This window comes from Populus trichocarpa, chromosome 8, assembly GCF_000002775.5.
Source record: "Populus trichocarpa isolate Nisqually-1 chromosome 8, P.trichocarpa_v4.1, whole genome shotgun sequence".
Taxonomy (NCBI): Eukaryota; Viridiplantae; Streptophyta; class Magnoliopsida; order Malpighiales; family Salicaceae; genus Populus; species Populus trichocarpa.
Window position 1 is genome coordinate 4,841,856 of NC_037292.2, and position 22,988 is coordinate 4,864,843.

Sequence of the window (22,988 nt, forward strand, 5' to 3'; positions counted from 1 at the left end):
ATGTTCATCCAGTTATACACTATTAGTCTATTTGTCAGAAGGGACTGGGAAAGATGGACGAGAAGGGATTGGACATATCTTTTGTGTGGCAGTAAGAGCATGGACTCAAAAGGATTGGAGGTAATTGTCATTCTTCTCTTCCTTGTTAGCGAAACAATTAGATGGATGATGATTCATCTTTCCTTTGTCCTCCTTGCCTTTCAAATTCACTCCATCCCTCCTTCCGCCAAGCTTCACTCCAAACAGTTTTTCTATATAGCCTTCCGGCAAAGAGCCCCCATTAAACTCACACTACTATCGTCCTAGTTTCTGCGAAGTGTATGATTTGGATGTTCGTTTGACCAACAATTGATGATCCACGAACTGGTGGTTATCGTTATTATTTTACATGAAAAATGAATATAAGCAACCCGGTCCTTGATGAAAACGGACTGATTCAACTGAAGATCCATGGAAGCAGTCGCAGAGTTATTTGCAAGGGCCACGAATGAATCAAAGAAAACACAATCTAATGATTCCCAATGGCGGCAACGAAGAATTCGTCAAGCATACGCCTATGGCCGATCACATCCAAAAGATTAATTTGCCATTATTGCTTCTACTAAATTAAAATGGCAATGACATCTTTAGAAACTGACACTCAAGTCTACCTGTGACCAATGACAAATAGCACAGTAATTGTACAGGCAAACAAATAAATTAGCATCTTCAATTGCAAATGTTAATATGTTACACATATTTACACACATGATCCACATTACGAATGTTACACCTGATACTGTAACATATGCAACTCTACTGCGTCGTTAAACTATCAGTTACACCAACTAAATATCGGAGGGAATAATTTAGAGAAGGAATAAATATGACGAAAAGGGAAAAAGGAAAAATAAAATCCCCAGCTCACTCAGCACGAGCTGAACTAGACCTAAATTGATTTTATCAACTGTTTCTGCCTTTCCTACCCGAGATCAGAAGTCTGATTTCATGAGCTTTGCTCGTGGCTTTACACTGATGCTGTCAAAGGGCTTTAACTGGTCTACATGGATGTAATCCCTTGTTTTAAGAACCTGCAAAAGGGCAAAGATTAAGACCATCAATAATCATCGAAGTCAGAGGGAGGATCCACCGCCACACAAACAAGTTGCAAACAACAGAAGGATAACTAGAATATCATCCAATACATTTTAGCATATTCTTCATCACTGTTTTATTTCTCAATAAATCTTTCATGTATTCAAACAAGCGCCCTGTATTAAAATGTCTTGGTCCTTGCACAACTCTGATCTCCATATTATGTTGCCACTGTTAAAATTTAAAACGAACTGCTTGCCCACTGTCTATACTAACAAGTCCTTACCACATCAAAATTATGCAAATCCCCTTCAAACCCATTCAACACCTATTTTTCAACTTGAAAGAAATATCCATGTCCTTAACAGATCTTCAAAACACAATATGGTGTTCACCACAACCCAAGTGTGCAACACATACCAAAGTTTCAAAGAACATTCTTGATGCCTCCTTCCGAGTTTTACCAGCCAGAAGGTTGTCCACTGAAATGACCTTCCTTCCATTTCCACCTTCATTATCAAATATAGTCTGAAGGTACTTGGCAACAGCTCTACAAAAGAGAGTATCCGCAATTTATCAGTAATCATTCAACCTAATTTTTAATTAGAAATGCACAAAACATATTAAAGACTGCATTGAAGACAAAAACAAAGAATCTCCACAGCCAGTATTTTTAATATAAAATTACAAGGATTAAAAGGGAGAACATTGTCTAAGCTCATAATGATCCTAATCATAACCAGGGAACATCTTGCGATATCTTGACAACTCTACAACAAATAAAGAGTTTGTTCACTCTTTACAGTGGAGGAAGCGAAGATGGTATTAAATTGTACACTATTAAGTGATAATTATCATAGCAGAGATGACAATGCAAATAATTCAAAGCTTTCAACAAACATCCCAAGTTTGCAATGCCATCGTGTTTCCTCAAAAATGCCACTCATATACCAAAACTTGCTAAAAACCAACACCACTCTGTAAAGCAACCCAGAGAAGCTTTGGGGGAAAAAGAACAGCTTTGGATGGAGATTGAAAGATAGGCAATCTCAGCTACAGTATACTGCTTTACACTACCCTACAGACCCACAGATGAAGTGCCAAAAAAGAAAGGAAGGGGAGGGCAAAATTTCAACACATTAATCAGGAAGATATCATATACCTATCATTTTGACCACATAATATCTAGGCATGATCTCAAATACCATGCACAACAGGAAAGTATGCACGCCCAGCATGCCAATGGAAATCCTTGTCCTAGATCCTATATGAATGCACACCAACAAACAGATACACACACATGCACACACAGACAAAACTCTGTTTCCATATCATCCAGCAAGAACCCAGCCCACATGATCCACACACACCTGGTGCGGGAAGACCATCCACTATTGTCAAGAAGGCGAACATCTTCAGGACCTGGTATGCCATCATCATCATTTCCACCCATCTCATCATCATCTACATTCAAAAATTCTGAAAAGAAAATAGGCAAACCACCATTAAAAACAGAAACTCCACCAAATAGCACATACAAGCAGAAGAGAAGTCTTCACAAAGAAAATCAGTTCACTGTCCTAAGCCAAAAAATATTCATGCCTGACTAACACAGGAAGGCCAAAGAGACTATTGACTCACAAAACCCAAAAGTGAAACCTAAACACCTGCTATAGCCTATTTCAAGCAAAGTTGATGGATGCAGAAAACATCAACGAATTATGAAACTATAGAAACAAAGAATCAGCAGTTAATTGGCTTGGATAAAAATAAAACTATGATTCTGTTAGGACCTAAAACACTGTAATGAACCAAATAAGCTCCATATCAAATCTAAATCATAATTCTGAATTCCTCAAATCTGTGAATCTTTTTTTTTTTTTTTGCATGTTCTCCATGCCTGCATCACTGTCGAGAATGGCTCTTTGCAACTAAATTTGAAATTTAATATCCCTACATAAATGATGTTTGCTGATAATTTACCAAACACTAAAAAATGAGGCAGAGATTTCTTCAACATTAAGTTTTAGATATTTTACGCTACAAAAAGAATGTCTAGCACCAAACATGTTCAAGTGTTTACTATATATATGACAGTTCATGATGAAAGAAACATTATAAGAAAGAAACGCAATTATCTAGGTTTGCAAATACTTCATTAAAACATGAAAGAGATGCTCACCTGTATCATTTGCAAATGCAACATCTTGAAGATCCTGCACCATCAGACAATCTATTTAGCCAGTGCTGGAATTATTTACAAGAGATTCTACTCATCCAATAATAATATGAGACTCCATAACCATATTATAATTCCATGCTAGGACAAAGTGATGCCAAATACAAATTGGCTTTTGAAGCAAATTGCGACACATTTAAGGAAAGGCAAACAATTAAAGCATGCCAAGCTATTACACATGGCTTCTTACTTGTGCGTCATACTTTGTGACTTCCCTGTTTGCTAACTGCTAAACATCTCTTATTGAAAAATAAAATAAAAAATAAAGAATCAGAAACAGCTATACAAATTTCCACCAGATAAAAAAAACATATCAAGTTCATTAACAACAGAATAGACTGTGTTCCCTAATATTGTTCGACAAGGGAAAAACTAAGTGTGCAAAAAAAGGTACAAATTTAGACGCACCTAGATGCCAAATCATGTTTTACAGTTATAAAAGCAGGCACAACAAAAAAAGAAAAAAAAAAGAAGAAGAAATGAAAAAAGAAAAACGTAAAAAGCACCTAGATGACAAAGAAATGATTTCTAATAAAGATGCCTTACAAGAGAAAATCAGAACAAAAATGATATCAGGAGAGTTTAACTTACAGCAGGATGGTCAGCATAAGTTATTTCAGCATCCACAATTCTCTGTGGATCAGCTTCTCGAGAAACAGGATAATCTCCACCATTTAGAGAAGCATTTTTGAAGTCCGTATCAGATCCTACAGGAAATGTAGGGTTCATCATTAATTCTTCATTACATATATGATTAGAATCTCGGTCCTTATCAACATGCCCTGAGCTCATGGCTAGGCCCCCATCTTCATTACCATCCCCTAGCTTGTCATTTTCAACATCATCCTGAGTTCGGTCAACATTTACAGAAGTGAGGTTAATGCATCCACCAATCTCTGAAGATATATTTGCAAGCAATGTGTCTGCATCATCAGCAGGTGCAGAACCATCAGCCTGAAAATCTACTCTGATTTCTGCTGGTGCGCCAGCTTTGCTTTCTTCCAACAAAAGTTCCCATTCCCTTGATTCAGTTTCAACTGCAACAATATTTTGTTTATGATGTTTTAAAACTTCAATGTCATCTAGTGTTTTGCCATCACTCACATCCCTTAAATCAACCTCCCCAAATACTTGAGTATCCATCATATCCGATGGCAGAATTGAAGTATCCATCTGCAGAGAACCATCTGTGCCAGTAAAGCCATCCATGAGAGCCAACCCATCCACCATGTCACCAGCATCTCCAGAAATCAGTTCAGTGTGCGATCCATCAAAATGCAGAATAGCAGTGTGGTTTGCAGCATCTGTGACTTCCACATGCCCTTTATCAACTTCCATTTCAGTTATTTCCCCCAATATTCCATGTTCTGAAGATCTGTAATCAGAAACATCGACAATAGCACTCATTTGCCCTTGCTTCTCGGTCCAAATGAGATTCTCAGCAGGTTGTCCATCAACATCTTTTCTGCAAATAACAGGCTCGGTGCTTGCTTCCAATTCATTAACTTGAGCAACAGCTGGTCTACTAGAATCCTTTGCCACTACAGAAGCATTGTTATCATCACTGTCATCTATCTCTATTCTGCTCAAATCAAATGTTTCACTGTGCAAACATGTCAGCTCTGCCGACATACCTGAAAGACAAAATTTAATCAGCTTGTATCTTCATAAGCAAATGAAATTTGGTTGCATGAATAACAATAAAATCAAATGAAGCAAGCATAATTTAAAGACAGGCAAGAAAACCAGAGGTTATAAAAAAAATTCATGTCCACCGAAATTTAGCCTGCATAATCACAAGCTGGGAGTGAATCAAGTGAAACTCATGGCACAAGCTGAAAGACAAAAAAAAAGGGGGGCAATCATACCACTCATGAAATACAACTAGATTCTGTTGTAACATTCTTCTGTTGAAAATATATAGAGAGGGGATGTCATGGTTATTCAACTTTGATTGGTACAACATGAAAAGATGTTCCTAAATTGTGTACTGTGGGACCATAAGAGCTCTCAAAGTTAATAGGAGAGTCACATTGATTGTTATAACTAAAGCCAGGACATAATCAGACAGAACAAATCATTACAATTTAAACAAATAAATAAATTACAGCAACTAAGCATGCTGAAGATTTTGCAAAATGCACTCACCGGTCAATACTGGTTCACTGAAAATTTCTTCATCTAAGGATTGTCTCTGAATCATTAAAATCTCAGTGCGTGTGCACGGAGCTTTCTTTCGTATGCGACGTATGTCTTCAGTATTAGTTAACTGTTGGCGTATAGTACTTGACAGGGGGGAAATGGAAAACCATCAGCAGTATTTAACAGATGATAAGAATTCTAGGACACCCAAATATTTAGTGCAAATTTATATTCTTAAACTGATTGATTATGCAAGTGATGGTCAGAAAAATACTTCGGTGCTGAAAGACTGAACCACCAAGCACCATTTCTCAAAACAAATTATAGCATATACTGCCACTGAAGCCCGGTAGACAAAAGCACAAAGCTATATTAAGCCTAATGGGTAACTTATCTTCATGCAACTATATCAAAGGGAGTCAGAGTTGTTCAACAAAGCTAAAGGGATCATTGAACTGCAAAGACAATGAGCTTATGCAACATGTAGATAGAAGAGACTCTTTCAAGAAACAGCAGCAGCAACATACTTAATTTAAGTGTATAAATTTTATGGGTCAACAAGGATGGGGGAAAGGGCTTGTAAAAGACAATAGCTAGCAGAATTTTCCTATTTTATTAGTTCAATAGTTTGACATGCAAGAGAGGCTTGCTTTACTGCCAGACTCTTAAACCAAGTATAGATATTTACTACTACAAATAGCAGTTGACAACAGGTAACTTATGAAAACAAGAGTAAAATGAAAAAAAAAAGTCATACTCGCCATGCAAGACCATTGAATCATCCATAAGCACCTTCCTCTTCATGGCACTAGGACGAGATGCAGACCGGGCACGTTTCATGGATGCCACTTCAGGTGCAGGTGGAGTAGTTTTCACTTTCAGAACTGAAGATCTTCTTCCAACTGAAAAAACAATATGCAAGGTCAAACATACCCACATATTTATAAAAGTCACCTTTTCTCAAAGCAAGTCCAATGAACCTTTTTTCTTGTTATATATGCACAACTCTGAGTCATGTCACAGCATGGCATTCTAAGAGGCATCAAGAACCATATACCTAATATAGAAGATAGCAAGTCATCATCATCAGGAATGGAATCCACGGTTCTCTTTGATCTAGAGACACCAAAAGAATCAACTGAATTTAAACTCTGCACAGTTAGTGAACTTTCTGTAAAACTACGCTTTTTTCCAGTAATGTTGGTTCCAGCACTGCTTCTGTCACCCCCATCTACGATTTCTTCGACTGGAGTTGACTCAACCAGCAAATCATTTGGCTTATCAAGAAGCCCTTGAGGTACAGAAAGCAACTTTTCAGGTGTAGGCAATTCAGAAGTCAAGGAACTATTCAAGTTCTCCAACTGATTATCACTAGGGAATGTATTGTCTGGTTGCTCGTCTTGCTTCCCACCATCTGCTTGAATTTCTCCAGGTAAATTGAGTTCAGATATCTGATTTTCCACTGATTGTATAACATCAGTCGCATGGCATTTTTCACCTGCAAGGGTAAGAGATCCATTAAACATTAAAAAGTATAGCTTGTAACATGTGCAGAAGATTCAAACAACACCTTGCACAACAATTTACTCAAAGTTCATTCATATAGCTTGTAGAACAAACCTTGCACCTTAGTGGAAATTCCAGAAGCATGGAATGCTTCCTCCCCGCTGGACATCTCCAATGAACATGGTGCATGACCTTGTGTTTCAGGTGGAAGCTGAAAATCATCATTATTAATCCCATGAAATGATGAATCAGGTCCACTCATGTAGGAATTGCATGCACGGAGCACACCCATGCTATTGTGTGTCTTTTCTCCATCAACATCTTTGCTCAAAGAATCAGGATCCTCTGGCCCTTGGTGAGCCTGAGCATCACCCTCTGGGGCACCAGCCAATTCCAATGGACAGCCAGTATTCGCATCTACAGCTTTTCCAAGTGAGCTCAAGTCTTCCACAGCATTAGCAATTTCGAGATTATCTGGTTCATGTAACCTGACTCCTGTGGATTCTCTGCACTCCCCATTGATTTTATCGACAGAGGGCACAGTGACCTCACCATTGCAGACAAAGTTATTTATCACTTCTACATTGTCTGATCCATCTAATGCACAAACCATCCCATCTGCTGCTAAATAATCTATATTCACTGTGGTAGATAGTAACTCTCCTGGTGACTCTGCTTGATTGATTTCCAAATCACCAGAAAGGCAGCCATTCTCCTCAGCAGGTATGCACACAACAGTATCACAGTTTAAATGATTGCCCAAAGACAAATTCATTGTGTCATCCCTGTGATGATTTGGCTTACTGGAAGCATTTCCAGTGCTCTCTATGCCATCGGTCAACTTGTTATCTTCTGATTTTAAATGATCATCACAGGCTAGACCATCCTGAACACTGGACAAGTTTGGCTCTTCTACTAACCCAGGAGTGGAAGGAGCCTGAGCATAGTCCAGAGATTCAGAATTTGAAGCTTGACTTACCATCTGCTCACAAGGGTAAACCATTTTCATCAGCTAAAATTATCCTCCCACTTCCAAGAAAAATGATAAATTCAACAAATTACATTCACAAAAATCAATGGACCAAATTAAGAGGAAAAAAAGTATTGGGTGAAGGGAATAAGTGACTACTAGAGGTAAGAGAACATATTTCGGATTTCCATATCAACCTTGTTTCTAGTACCATTCACTGGCATGGCTTCTGCAGTTCCAATCACGTCATGATCTTCCTCTACTTTTGGTTCCAATGATTCAGCAGACGTCTGAAGACTCAGCCTGCAAAAAGGGGGTTGATATTATGAATCAATCACCAGGTTAACTATCCACACATATTCTATGAACTTATATTTTCAAACTTTGCACATTGTAAATGATTCCATGAATCAACAATCACTAATTACCCACAATAATGATAATAGCCTTGTGATGGACTATTTATTATGGAGTGGATGTTGAGCCCGGCATACATTACATGCAAGCTATCTATTTCACCACAACATCATATGCTTATACTCTAGACTACAAACACTAAATTCAGCAATATGCGTATAAAAGAGCAATTTTTAAAAGGTTAGTATCCTATCTGTGACAGTTTGCCTTGAGGGGTGTCTATGCAAACTAAAGTACACACAAATGATACACTCATCCAGCAACAGAGCAATTTATTAATATCTCCATTTATATGCATTGTGCTCTCACCAAATTAACTGCAGCTATAATGACATATTACTATTGGGCACAAAGACTTGACCAAAGATAACAAAACATAGTCCATGTATAAATAATATGAATAGGAATTATGCTCAATCACGTACTTGAAAATGAATTCTAATTTGCATTTATTAATATAACACTCAAAATATTAGCATTTGGTAACTGCAATCTGAAAAAACATCTATCTATGGGACAAGCACAAGGCTGTCTTTCAAATAGTATATCCCCGCAATCCAAAAAATGAATAAAACAAATTGGAGTTAGAAAGTATGTGAACAAATGAACACACAATCACATGAAAGGTTTGAAAAGGAATCAGATAGCAAAGTTGTAGAAATCCATACTCTGAAACTTCATCAGACCTTGGAGCTGCAACCTTGTCTAGGAACAGGTCCTGTTTATAAGCAAACCATGAAAGAAAATTTAGAAATCACATAATACAATAAAGCGAGCTAGTGGAGTATGAAACAGATTTATCCAACACCATAAAAAAAATGGATGGTAGGAGGTATTGAGAAAATCTCATGCATAGATGCAGAGTGGCGCACCCATGCATGTGGCACATATGAGGGTTCCTAATTTAAAAATATGGTTGAACATATCTACTATCACTAAATACCAGTAAAACTGTAAAACCATATTGACCAAATTGCAATTCAATGTAGATTCCAACCCATCTTGCAAAGATATATATAGACGCAAGCAGAAGAAAATTACCTCTTCAAGGTCCAAATCAACATGAGAAGTGTCACCGTCACCAAACCGCTCTGAAAGCAACCCCAAAATATATCAGAAATCCATTAAGTGCATAGCCATCTCTATAAAATTAAATGCAATATTCCCATGACTTGCAATGGCATACACTAACCATCCAATCCAAATTGTGATGTGGAGTAGACAACACCATCCATTGTGTCTTGGAGGGTAATCTGCTCCCTTGTACTAATGTGATGATCAACATAGTTGCTGCAAGAAAGTGCTGTGTCAATATCCAGATAAAAAGGCATCATAGGTTCCTAGCAGGAAATTGACATATTATGATTCAGACCTATATTCAATCAATAGACAGGGAAAATGAACACTTTGAAATTCTCCTGAATCTTCTACAATCATCAGAAGTTTGCAGCAATACATTACCATACAAGTACCCAAAAAAAATCAAGCCATATAATTAGTCCAGCAGAACAGGCCATGCAGTAACTTGAAAAACTTAGATTGTCAGGCATCTAACAATTACTGGATAAAGACCAGTGCATATAATGGTTGGATCCTTTTAAGAATGAACCCACAAGCAAAAAAATCAGCTCCAGATCTTCGCCAGATCAGCATGTATCTGGAGCTCTTTTGAACTACAAAAGTAAATCATGATCTATAACAGATTAGCTTCAGTACTCAACATTATTCGGATGTTTTGGAACTAACCCTTGAAAAATATCATTGTCTGGAAGCTCAAAATCATCAAGATCAAAAGTCTCTGGCAAGGTGATGGAGTGATATGGGGCAGTTGATTCTTCTGGTGGTAAATCAACAGCAGTGGAGCGGAAAGCTTGCTTTACCTTGAGCAAAGCCTCACTGCAATCATCAAAAAGGTAACTCACCTTTCTAGAATATATCCTCACCACACCAAGCAAAAGATGACTAGACAATCTCAGTGCAATTGGTACGTCGGGAAAAAGAATTGAATCTGCTCAAAAACAGAAGATACATGAGCCAAGAAAGAGTGAATAATCAAAAAAACAGGAAGCAGTGAGAGGCCAAATCAAAAATTTTCAAATCCATTCAAATGAATCTCCGACTATGATGCTACCAGAAGATAAGCATGAACATGGAATGAAGGATGATAGAAAGCAGGAAATATCAAAGTTTATATTTAAACTAAGGCCAGAGGAACCAAAGATGATAATTCTTCGAAGATAATGAACAACTAAGCATCAATGTGCCATATATGAGACAATCAATGGACAACAAATACAAACCGCATCAAAGAGTACACAAATGCTCCAACTCATATAACTGCTCTGAATTTCAATGTTTGCTTGTAACAGATGGGCATAACTTAACTTTGGACACGCATCTGCCACTAGCCTAGGATTAAAATATACTCAATGCTTGCATGTTCATATAATTCTCTAATGCTATAGAATTGATACATTTATTCAATCAGCATAAATTACAGCAGCACTTTCTATTTGAATACAAAAGGCCCAACAATTAACAATCATCCCAGATCAAGGAAAGAACTAACCATGCTGGTTCCTCTACATCAAACACCATTCTTATTTTCCAAGTGAGTTACCCTATCCAAAGTATGCTCAATGTAATAGGAATTGAACAAAAAAGACAATTTTCACTGATAACGAAGATAAAGAAGGATCCCATTGGCTCGTAACAGCTTGTTAGCAAATCCATTTCATTTCTAGCACCCAATTATTTTACTTCCCGTGGATCATAATTACCACGGGGGAGATCCTTTTAGTAATGTTTACGTTTCCATGTATATCAACGATGATAAATCAAATCAATTATGCACTACATTCATGAAGAGGAACATGTTATTGTTGATTCATTGCAATGTGGCAATGAAGCTTCAGGCTAAAATTTCTGCTTTTGTTCATGGTGGTTTTGGTTTGGTTTCTTTTGGAAAGCTGGCAACACAAAGTTGTATCCATGAAAAAAGAGGTAGCTTTGGAGTTTTCTTCCTCGTACTCTATTTTGATTGATTTGAATGAAGAGCAATAATAGTAATTGAAGTGGAGGATGGCCCCTTTCTCAGTCAGAAGAATTTTTAAGCAGAATTTTTAAGCAGTGCAATGGAACTAGGACAGAAATAATACTACATTTTCCTTCATTAATTTCTGCTTTTAGATAGCAAGTAGATTGGAAGGTTTTGGTTTCCTTCAAGCATATTACATGTGTTCAAGAGGTGGTGTCCCAAAAAACATCTTGCTTAACTAGTTAGTAAAACAAAAAACAAAAGGCAAAGCCAGTTCTAGCAATAATTGCAATTCAATGTCAATGGTCACAAAGCGATAGAAATATAAAGACAGCAGGAGATCGACTAATAACCTAATAAGACAGATGACCAGATCACGAATAATCTGAATAAATAAAATTATTACTGCTACAACAACTAAAGAAAACTTTGGTAAATGAGAGATAACGTCATTTTCATTTTACTCGTAGATACAGGCAACTCAAAATATCACCATATGCTCCAACTGTCCGGAAAAAAAAAGCAGATACATCCCAGAAGGAAATTAAATATAGCAAAACAACGAACCCCATGGAACAGTGGTGTTCCACTTCATCAGTCATTAGAGCGTCGTGGTATCATTTCTTTCTCGAAAGAAATCAAACAAATTGAAAGTAAATACTGTACAAAGGTAGATAAAAACTAACCTACAGAGACACCAATATCAGTATCAGCGACCTGATTCTTCCGAAGCTTCCTCTCCAGATGAGCAGCTATCCAAATTGTACCCAAAGGCCCTTTCTTGGCCAAAATAAACTGTGAATAAAACATTTCTTACCTCCGAGTTATTAAACTCCACCCACTTCAGTTCTCATACAATAGTCTACACCCTAAATCTTCAATACTATCTTATCCACTGCCCAATTTAACTTCTAAACGCATTTCAAAGCCCACGAATTTGCTTAATTTACAACAGAAACCCTAATTTTCAATACAGCACTTCGTTCCCTCTAAATTCTCCACGAAAAGCTCTGAACTTTCAATTATCGATTATACGCCCCAGCAATCAAAGTGAATAAGAACACTTCGAATTTAGCAACTTAGTATGATAAACGACCAGAACCCTAACTTCAATACCAGAATGACCCCTAAAAACCCTAAATTTATACTTGCGCCATGAAATTGAACACGGTTAGCAAAACAAAAACCCCCAATTTTGCATCCAAAAACAGAAACCCTAATTCGACTTTCTAGCTACCACACGATCTCAGAAACTTCCAAACACAACAAAACAGCTCCATGTCCACGAAATTCGAACGATTCACCAATCAGAAGCTTCAAAAAATTGCAAAAGAACCCGAAACCCTAGCTTCGCCGAATCGACAACGTCTTCGAGGTGTAATTGGTTTGGAGGGGAAGTTGACGTGAAGAGAGACTGAGTTTGAGCGAGTTGAGAAACGTCTAGTCAAGGATCGAGCAGAGAGAAAATCTAATAAACTGAGAGGGAGAGATGTAGGAAAATAAAATCTTTTTGAGAGGAGTAAAGTAAAATAAAAGGGCTCTTACTCTTTACTCTTGTATTTTTTAGATTTTTAGATTACTATTATTATTTATCATTTATTTTAATTTGTTAACGTTGTTGAGTGGCTCGTGTGTTTGTTTACTTTTCTTGCGCTACTACTGTTGATTGGGTGCTCGCAGCTGTGGTTTGGCTTTGATCGAGCGTTTTCAGCCGTCCGATTTGCAAAGTGGTTTTTGAATGTTTGATCAGGGGGGCTCCAAATCTAATTGTTACCGCTCTTCTTTTTTGCTTTCATGGCGCCTTCCCTTCCCAATGCAGATAGTATTTGAAAAGGTTATTTTTTAAAGTGGTTTTTTATTTAAAAAATATTAAAATAATAATTTTTTATTTTTAAAATTTATTTTTAACATCAAAACAATTTAAAAACATTTAAAAATTTAATTTAAAGTAAAAAAATAAAATTTTAACCAAAAAAACATGTTAAAACTTACTTTCAAATACCCCTTGAAAATATTTACAGACATTATTTTTAAGAAAACTATTTACCTACATTAACAATTAACAAATTAAAATTAAAAAAAAACCAAGAAGGAGTGTTTTATTATAAATCTTTTTATAAAATATTATTCATTATAGTAATGTTTTTTTTTTACCTTGACATAGTATTTTATAATCAATATATCTTTTCAATATTAATTTTATTATTCAATGTAAAATTTATTATGAATTAGATTTTATAATTTTTTATTTTATTTTTATAAAATTATTCTAGTCTCGTAACTTGAATTGTAAATTTAACAGTTTAATCTGATTTACTCGAGTTTTTATTCTATTTTTCTAGTTGACTTTTTTTTTCAAAATTGAATTAATTAGGAATTAGGTTCGTGATTTATTTTTTATTTACTTTCTATTAGACTATTTTTATCTCATGACTCGGGTTAAAGGTTTGGCAAACTAACTTGGGTTGACTCAAATTGTTTTTTATTGGTTTTTTTTTTCATTTTTATCTTTTAGCACTGGATTTATTAGGAAATGATCTTTGTAATTTATTTTAATTTGCTTTCTTTTGAATTGTCTCGGTCTTTTGACCTGGAATACGAGTTTAGCAAATTAACTCAAGTTTACTTGAGTCATTATTTTTTGTCATTTTTTTAATGGATTTTTTTTTAGTTTCATAATGCAGCATCTGGTTTATTGTAAATTAGTTTTTGTAATTTGTTATGATTTATTTTCAATGTAGTTATTATTGCCTCATGACTCAACATGCGGGTTAACAGGTTAGTTCATGTTAACTTTGATCGATTTAATATGTTGTTGTCTTGATATTTATATAACAAAATATTATTTTAAATATTTATTTTTAGCCAAACTATGTTTTTATCAATTATCTAAATTGTTTTTGGACCTTTTAGATCGATCGGTGAATCCCCACACAATTTTTTTCTACTAGAAAAAACGTTTGCAATGCTTAAATAATTTTTTATGTTATTTTTTTTTATTCGACCCGTGATACATTGCTGATTAATAAATATTATTCACTAGAATAGTATTTGAGAATTTCCCCTGGCTAGAAAAAAGACATCTAGCTAGGATTCAAGGGCATAATGACCTGTTTACCATGAATCTATGTTATTTTCAAATTGTTTTGGAGTAGATTGGTTTTTTCAATTTTCTATAACAATTAAACTACTGAAACATATCCAGAAACAAAAAAGGGTGGCTTAAGGCCAGGCAGGGGCTCTCGTATCTTTCTTGTTTTTTTTATTAAAGTTAAATTACTTAATTACCTAGTTTTTAAATTAACAAAGCTATTTTTTAGGGGTATTTTAGTTTTTTCATAGTGATTTTTTATGTTAATGTCAAGTTAATTTGGGTATTTTTGTATTTTAATAAATTTTTAACATGAAAAAAGACTCTGTCAATACATATGATTTATTTATGGAAATCATGCTTGCATCCACTGCTATAATTTTAAAACTCAGTTAGAAAATCTTCCACGTACATTCACTCATTTAATTACATAATTAATATTGCATTTTTTTCTTCATAAAAATCAAGCTTGCATTTATTATAATAACAAAACACTGCTATAATTTATTTATAAAAAAAAAAAACAATAAAAGTTCAAACAATAAATATTTTGTTGTTTTTTTCCCGTGGAAATTGGCATGGAAAGTTCTCAACAGTAATTTCTGTTGAAAACAGCAGAGGAATAAAAAAAAAAAATGTTGGCATTGATAACATGTTAAATTTTCAATGAAAATTTGATCGGTGGTTTTAAAACTCGAAACTCCTCTCTTCAACCACATTTATTCTTCTTACTTTATTTCAATTCAAGCCCTAGCCCCATTTATTTGAAATTTTAACAGCTCATTTCAATTTAAACCTCTAAAATCCGAGAACCCAGCTCGCCACCGCCGGCGCAAGCTTTATCCCCTAGTTCCATTTCCTATCGAGCGTCACCCCTCCAAGTAAAGTAAATTCACTAATTTGTGTTAAGAGTTAGTTTATTGAATTTTGTTTATAGTTTTTGTATTCTGCTTGTTTAAGAATCTGTTTGGCTACGCATTAAGGTTCGTGTTTCTTCAAAAACACACCAAAAAAACGTTTGGTTTAAAAAAAAAGCTATTTACTGTGTATGAGTCCCATAATAAATTGCGTACGAAACACAGGAGATGAAAAGCAAAAAACTGCTGCTTTCTTGCGCTGCTATGAAATTCAACCGTGCTAGCATGCCTTCACTGTTTACTGAACAGTATAGTAGTGAACAGTGGAGCATCCACTGTTCCGACCGGACCGGGTCCGGTCCAACGCGTAAAATGCATTAAACCGGATCCGACCCAGTAAAATAAAAAATATATTTTTTTTATTTTTAATTGTGTTTTATTCGCTTGATGACGTAGTATTTGCAGAATTTGATCACAATTCTAATTTATTCCTGATTATTTTTTACAAGTTATGTTGTTGCGTGTTAAAGAAACCAAGAAAATTGTTGGATGTATTTCAGAGGTGATAGAATTGTAGATAATTCAATAAAATAATAATAAAAAATTTTATATAAAATATGATTTATTTCATGATGTAATAGCAATAGTTAAACCCACAATATTTAAATTTAAAACCATCAATATTAATATATATTTTTAAAAATTATTTTATAACCTCGATTTCAAAAACATTCTTAACCAAACACATTAAACTACTTTTTCTTCAACCACAATTTTAACCAAACACCTATTTTTTCAAACCAACCTCAACTAAAAGTACTTTTTATAAAAATATTTTTTTTCAAACCACAACAATTACTGCAATACCAAACACACTCTAAGTGTTTTGGGTTTTTAAAGTGATAGTTTTGGTGTATTAGTATATCATTTGTAATTTAGGATTTATTTGTGAATTGAGGGTTATATTTAACTTGTCAGTTCATGAATTTGAATGTGATCATGTAACCCAAGTATGTTGAAATTAAAGAAATAATAAGTAATTTAATGAGTATAAGTTATTTTATGGTTTTATGATTAAGATGAAAATTAAGGGGAAATTAATTTCATGCGGAATTAATAATAATTAAAGTGGCAACTCAAGTTGAATGGCTTGAATTTAAGAATTGATAAATAAGTATTAATTGACGTCATTGTTTATTGACAATATCAAGATATTAAAATTTATGGTGTTTAATTGTTTATAATAGAGAAGGTAATAATAATGGTTGTGATGATAATTAATAGTATCAATGGTTTTGACGATAGTTATCATGATAATAATGATATTAGTAGTGGCTATAACATGTTAATTGATGATGAGAGTGGTTAGGTTGTGACAATAACTAATGGTTGCGGCGGCAGAATGATAGTTATTGATGATAAAGGTGCATGAAAGGTACGATAATATATTAATAAAATGATGATTATGCTGATAAAAAAAATAATGGTTATGATGCGACAATGATGGTATTGGTGAAGTGGCGATGGTTATTATTGTGGTAATAATATTGGTGTATTATTGATAGTTAAAGTGGTTAATAGATGATGCATCGATAGGTTAATTATAATTATTTTTTATTAAATAACCAAACTCAGTTTTAATTTTTAAATTATGTTTATTGTTTCTATTTAGGTAATGGGATGATACAGCCATCAGAGAAAAATAGATCAGCCATCCCCTATTCAATGAATTCCATCCAAGACAATTTGATATTAGGGTGGAAATGCAATTTTTTTTTTTTTTGCTGTGACGTAATGTTATTTGTTTTTTTATTGAGTTAATCTGTTGTATTGCTCATTTATATATTTTTTAAAATTATTCATGTATGGAATTCTATTTATTTCGTTAATTTGGTATTTAAATATTCAAACTATGAAAACTTGCAGATCTACATAATTTATTCAGCATTGTTTAGATGAAAAGTTAATAACAAGTCTTGGATCTTTGCTGGTTTTTCAAATTCATGAGATTTTGTTTGTCATGTTCATGGGTTTATCGTGAGCAGCTGTCGGCTCAGAGATCATGGATTAAAAAAAAATACTAATGGAATATTATGTCAATATAAAAAATTGCCGGCGGGATAAAAACTCCGACGAGAAAGTCTTGACAACAGTATTTCATTGGCAACTTCTACCACTGGCAAGATTTTCTCTGAACACTGGCATAATATTTAGTTGGCACTGTCCAGTTTTCTAGCAGTGAAAACCTTCAACACGTGTTTACTTACTCAAAATTAGTTAAATGTGAAGTGTCATTTTTTAATATTATAAATATTCATACAAGGAAATCCATTACAAAACCTATTTATCATGACTTTCACTTAACTTATTATACAATAAAAACACATATTTATAAACATTTAGAAAAAAATATTTCTTTTCAATATAAAATGAATATTTTATTTTATTCTTTTATAAACTACACCAACATCCAATGGAATAGCCACATCTTCATCCCTGCATAAATTATGTACACGTACACTAAACATATTAATCACATTTTTTATAACAAAAAACAAACGTCATCTGGCTCCAACAAATAACGACATTGTTCATGACTTTCATTACGTGAAAAGATTTACTATTTAATTACATTAAAATATTATTTATATATTGAAAGTGTTTTTCTTAAGCGTGTAGTGTTCCTCAAGATTGATTTATTTATCTTGCTTGGATGTCAAACATTAAAAAAATATTGGTTTAATTATAAAGTAATAGATAAGTAGCTTACAGTGTAAACACGCCTGGTTAGATTTTTTATAATATAAAAAATAATATTCCAGTAACACCTTATTTTTAAATAAGTTAGAAAAATCTCAGATTCGAATCATTAACTTATACGAGTTTAATAAGACAATGTGTGCACGATTGGCTACTGTTTAGGCTATACATTCGTGTGAGCAAGCAACCACCATGAAGAACCAATGTGTGTTTGTGGGCTGCACTTGTCTCTTTATCCGTGCTTGTCTATAAAGTTATTTTGTGTTTATTATTGTATTTTAAAAATATTTTTAAAAAAAATTAATTTTTTTTTCTTTAAATTAATATATTTTTGATCTTTTCAAATCATTTTAATGTAATAATCTCAAAAATAATTTTTAAAAATAAAAAAACATTATTAAAATATTTTTCTGAGTGAAAAACACTTTGAAAAGCAACCGCAACCACACTCTCAAACACATGACATGAGCCATTAAGTTAGTTCAAATTATTTGTTTTTATTAAAACAATTTTTATTTTATTTTATATTGATCTTACCAAGTTTTAATTATGCTTGACTGAAATAATCATACAATTAAAATTTTATTTTGATAAACTAGGTTTTACTGGCCAATGTTTTGTTTGCTCAAATAAAAACCTAACTTAGATCAGGCTCTAAATTTCAAATCTCCTGAATTAATCCACTAATTAATCTGGGTTGAGTGTAATATCTATGACCATGATAGTAGATTTATGCACCAATGAAGGTACCCTTCAAATATGTATATGAAATTTCTCTTCGTTATGATAACACCTTTGTGGTAATAATTGTCTTAAAACTTTAATCCAATAATAATATTTTTTTTCCCCAGCAAAATTATAGGTTGAGTGATAGGGATAAGCAAAAAAAACAAAAACCAATTAAACCGGGAAAAAAAAACCAAACCGTTAAAAAAAAACCGATTAGAATTTTGAAAAAACCAACTGATTCAGTTTTATAAGTCTGAAACTGAAAAAACCGTACTTTTAGAGTGCACGTGAGAGAAAAAAAACCAATTTTTTTTTTTTTTAACGTGCTCTCCAATAAAAAAAGCTTGAATATTTAAACTCATCTCTCTCTTTTATCATGTTAAAGTTCCAAACTTTAATATTCATTTATAATAAGATTTCCTCCCTTCAATTTATAGTTGTTTTCCCAGAATATGTAGGAACAAAATTTCCTGAGAGACCCCAATAAATATTTTTATAGTGCTCTCCAGTATGTTTAGTTCAATAAAAGTTTAAACCTGTAACTTGCATAACTTGTGTTAGTTTTTTTTTTAATCAATTAAAAGATGGAGTGATAGAATTCAGATCATTCCAGCATTAAAGCCCTATCACCATTTCAAATAATTACTCCAATTTAATAACTTAAATTATTAAATAAAATCATTATATATAACACTAATGACAGTAAAAATATTAGTGTAACGATGATAGTTCCAGTGATAATAATATTAAGTTGATAATAGCGACAACAATTACAAGGTGGTGATCATGTGATTGTGTGGTGGTGAAGCCACGAAAGGCGATGAACGGTAGATTATAGGTGGTGGCAACAGGGGCGGCGCTGGTGAAAGCGATCACACCAGTTAAATAGTGGTTGCTGTCAGCAACTTCACGCTCCACTGATAGTGAGAGGGCCTGTATGCACTTGCATTGATAGAAAGCAAGTACCGAGAAAAGATTCTTACCCGTAAAGGCGGGTGCTCAGTTCCCATAATGAGGAGGCAGTGGGTACAGTAACCTCAGTAAAAGCGAGGATGCATCGTTGATGGATCTCCATTGTTACCCTTAGCTTGATTGCTTGACTTCAAGGAGTGAAATATGATCCATCCGCAAACAATATTGAGCTACATTAAATAGAATCACAAAATAAATGCATTTTCATAAAATATTTAAATTAAAAAACACAAATATAAAAACTATATCAAATTAATTATATATTTCAAATCTAAAACAACAATGCACACGGATTTATTATGATATTTTTAGTAAATTTCTTATCAATTTACCTACTTAAATTAGAATTTAAGTGCATTACAACTATTTCAATTCAAATAATACAATGATAAACTTATTCACAGTACAGTACAGCTCGGCCCAAGGAAAGATGCATGGATGTAGAACCCAGCCGCCCGGCCCAAGGAAAGACATATCCAAATACTTTCGGGAACCTGTTAACGAATGAAAACAGCCCGGCCCATCCCAGTATACCTAAAAACCAGCAGTGTTTTTTTCTTCTAAAATAAATAAATAAATTCGAGAGAGACGTCCAGATAATTTTAGAAAGAGCTAAAAAGACAAATCAAAATGGTAATATCAAATTTCCAACGAAAGAAATACAAGGGGAATGCTAGATTTTATTGAAAAATAATGTTAAAAAATTCTTAATATATTGCACCAATACTTGTACAATAATTTGAGCAGGAGTTCTCTAGTTCTACGGTCTCGAGCCTCGACTCCATCGGGAAGCTTATCAAGGTGACGGCGAGAGCCTGAACCTGGTTGTTTATTTGGCTGGCTCTTCATAGCCGATTGTCTACTACGGCGATCAACATTCAAAAGGCAATACAAGATGTGGGTGGAGTTTTCGAAGTGCGTGGCTAGGCCTCCTAAGCTCTTTGAAAGAACCAGTTGGAAGTTGCTCTGGAAATTTAGGTTTGGCAAGTTTCTGGGGTTCTGATAACCTTGACCCTTGAGTTTATGTAAAAATCATCATCGATCCGTCTACTTCTAATATTTAGTCAAATGCACCCTCCATGCCATAGTTGACACAAAACGAGCCATTTAGCAATTATAACAAAAGCTAAAAGAGCTAGGGTGTGTATTCTTCCCAGCAAAACTACTATTTTGTTATTAATCGGCAAAATCATTTAACTTTGTTTTACTGCTTCAATACAATAATGAACAGGGTTTAATAAAAAATAAATTATATTTATTTTTTGTACGATATAATTACTTTATTATCTTTAATATCGAAGAACACTAAACCTTGGTTAAGGAGCCCTTAACTTAATTTTAAAATAGTTAAATTACATCATCGCCATTGCAATTAAAAAAAACTGGAAGTTTCTTATATCGTTTATTCCTTTCTTCCCTCTTGGTTGTTTATCGAATCCATTTCTGTTGGTTATTCATGGCAGGGACACTTCCTTTGCCTGGTGAGATTAGAATGGTTATTGCGCTACCAGCTGGGGGCGGATCGGATCGGAGTGTACTTTGGGAATCCGATGAAATTATGTTGTCTTTTATAGAAGCAAAAAAGAAGGTGGAATATTAGCCAGGTTACTGAAGAAAGTCCTCAAAGAACCAGAACTACATTAACAACATGACGTGGATGATGAAATATGTATTTTTTATACTAATAATATATACAGCGCTAACATTTTTTTTTATTTAATAAATTTTATGTGTGAATTTATATTATAAATTAATTTTAATAAATTAATTTATTAGACACAACCGGATAAATAATTTAGGTTGTGATATTAAATGTCTTAATTTCATTGGATTCTTAATGTTTTTGAATTATATTTTTATTTATCGGTGATGATTTTTCTATAAAATTTATTTATAAAATAGTTTGTAATTTATTTAATTTAATGTGTATAAGTTTCTCAATTTAATGTAAAAAAAAGCATTGAAAGATTTTACATGTTTTTTTTTTTTTTTATCACGAGTTAGTGTTTCAATTTAATTTTTATTCTTATTTTTTTTTAATTTTTCCCCTTAACCTTTCTATAAATTTTTTATTACCTGTAATTTCATGTTTTAATTCAAGTTAATAGTATATTATTTTTATAAAACCAACTAGTTGAGTTATTGAATTTCTCTCCGTTCAAAATGCGCTTACAATATTTTAGGAGACAAATAATACAGACCTGCAAGACAGCATGAGCACCAGCCTAGTCATATCATATTTCGAGTCCCGACCGGCGACCGGAGCTGCAGAAGGCAATTCTTGGTCCCTTGGAAAACAAAAGCGAAACAGAGTTTGATGGATCTGTACATTAAAACCCTGGAACAGGTCCCCGGTTCTCAGCGGTCAGCATTACTTGGAGCTAGTCAACGTAGGAAAGCAAGATAAGTCAGTATGTTTGATATTGTGGTAGCTGTTATGATTGTAATTTAAAAAAAATTTATTTTATAAAAAGTATTTTTAGTTGAGGTTGGTTTGGAAAAATATATGTTTGGTTAAAACTGTGATTAAAATTAAGGTTGAACAAAAAGTAGTTTAATGTGTTTGGTTAAAAGAATGCTTTTCATATTGAAGTTATAAAATAATTAAAAAATATATATATATTAATATTGATGGTTTTTAATTTAAATATTGTAGATTTAACTACTGTTATTACATTATGAAATAAATAATATTAATATCAAATATTTTTTTATTATTCCATTAAATTATGTGCAATTTCATCACGTACGAAATCTACCAAACAAGGACTATATTTTCCGCGGTTTCTTAAGCGCGCAACAACAAAAACTGAATTTTTTGTTACGTCATTAAGCGATCTTCTAATTTTTCGAATAAAACACAAAATAAAATAAAATTAGAAGAATTGTGAACAGTGCCCAGGTGAATTAATTCACCTGGGCATGATGCGGGCATGTGAGAAGCAGTTGAGAGTTATTTCTCACGAAACAACGTTTTTAACGGGCCCCACATATATAGTAATTTGTGTTTTATTATTACCAAGCACATTGTTTACGTGATTTGCGTTAAAAGCAGCTGCAACCGCGTAAACAAACAGCCTCTAGATCAACAGCCCGTGGTATCCAGGGCTGCTGTTTGGTTGTTTAATCTATGGACTCTCCTCTTCAGCAGTCGGCCGTGAAAGGGAGATTAAAATTCTAACCATTAAAAAAGC

At 33.7% G+C, this 22,988-nt stretch overlaps 1 protein-coding gene across 2 annotated transcripts; it reads right to left on the minus strand.

The window, feature by feature from the left end:
- Positions 1 to 678: 678 nt before the first annotated feature.
- Positions 679 to 12,940, minus strand: LOC7472469 (sister chromatid cohesion 1 protein 4). Of its 2 annotated transcripts, XM_024606458.2 has the most exons (15): positions 12,072 to 12,938; positions 10,095 to 10,356; positions 9,541 to 9,638; positions 9,390 to 9,439; positions 9,017 to 9,066; positions 8,129 to 8,234; positions 7,076 to 7,943; positions 6,513 to 6,953; positions 6,213 to 6,357; positions 5,462 to 5,598; positions 3,905 to 4,947; positions 3,257 to 3,290; positions 2,445 to 2,553; positions 1,495 to 1,624; positions 679 to 1,070 (listed from the first exon to the last, which is right to left on the minus strand). In XM_024606458.2, exons 1-15 carry the CDS (start codon positions 12,193 to 12,195, stop codon positions 972 to 974), a joined length of 3,696 nt encoding a protein of 1,231 aa, XP_024462226.2. In that variant the 5' UTR covers positions 12,196 to 12,938; the 3' UTR covers positions 679 to 971. The 2 variants fall into 2 exon arrangements, with proteins under 2 accessions (XP_024462226.2, XP_024462227.2); XM_024606459.2 differs by lacking the exons at positions 679 to 1,070; positions 1,495 to 1,624; positions 2,445 to 2,553; positions 3,257 to 3,290 and adding an exon at positions 3,336 to 3,542 and having other exon boundaries at positions 12,072 to 12,940.
- Between the last annotated feature and the right edge of the window lie 10,048 nt (positions 12,941 to 22,988).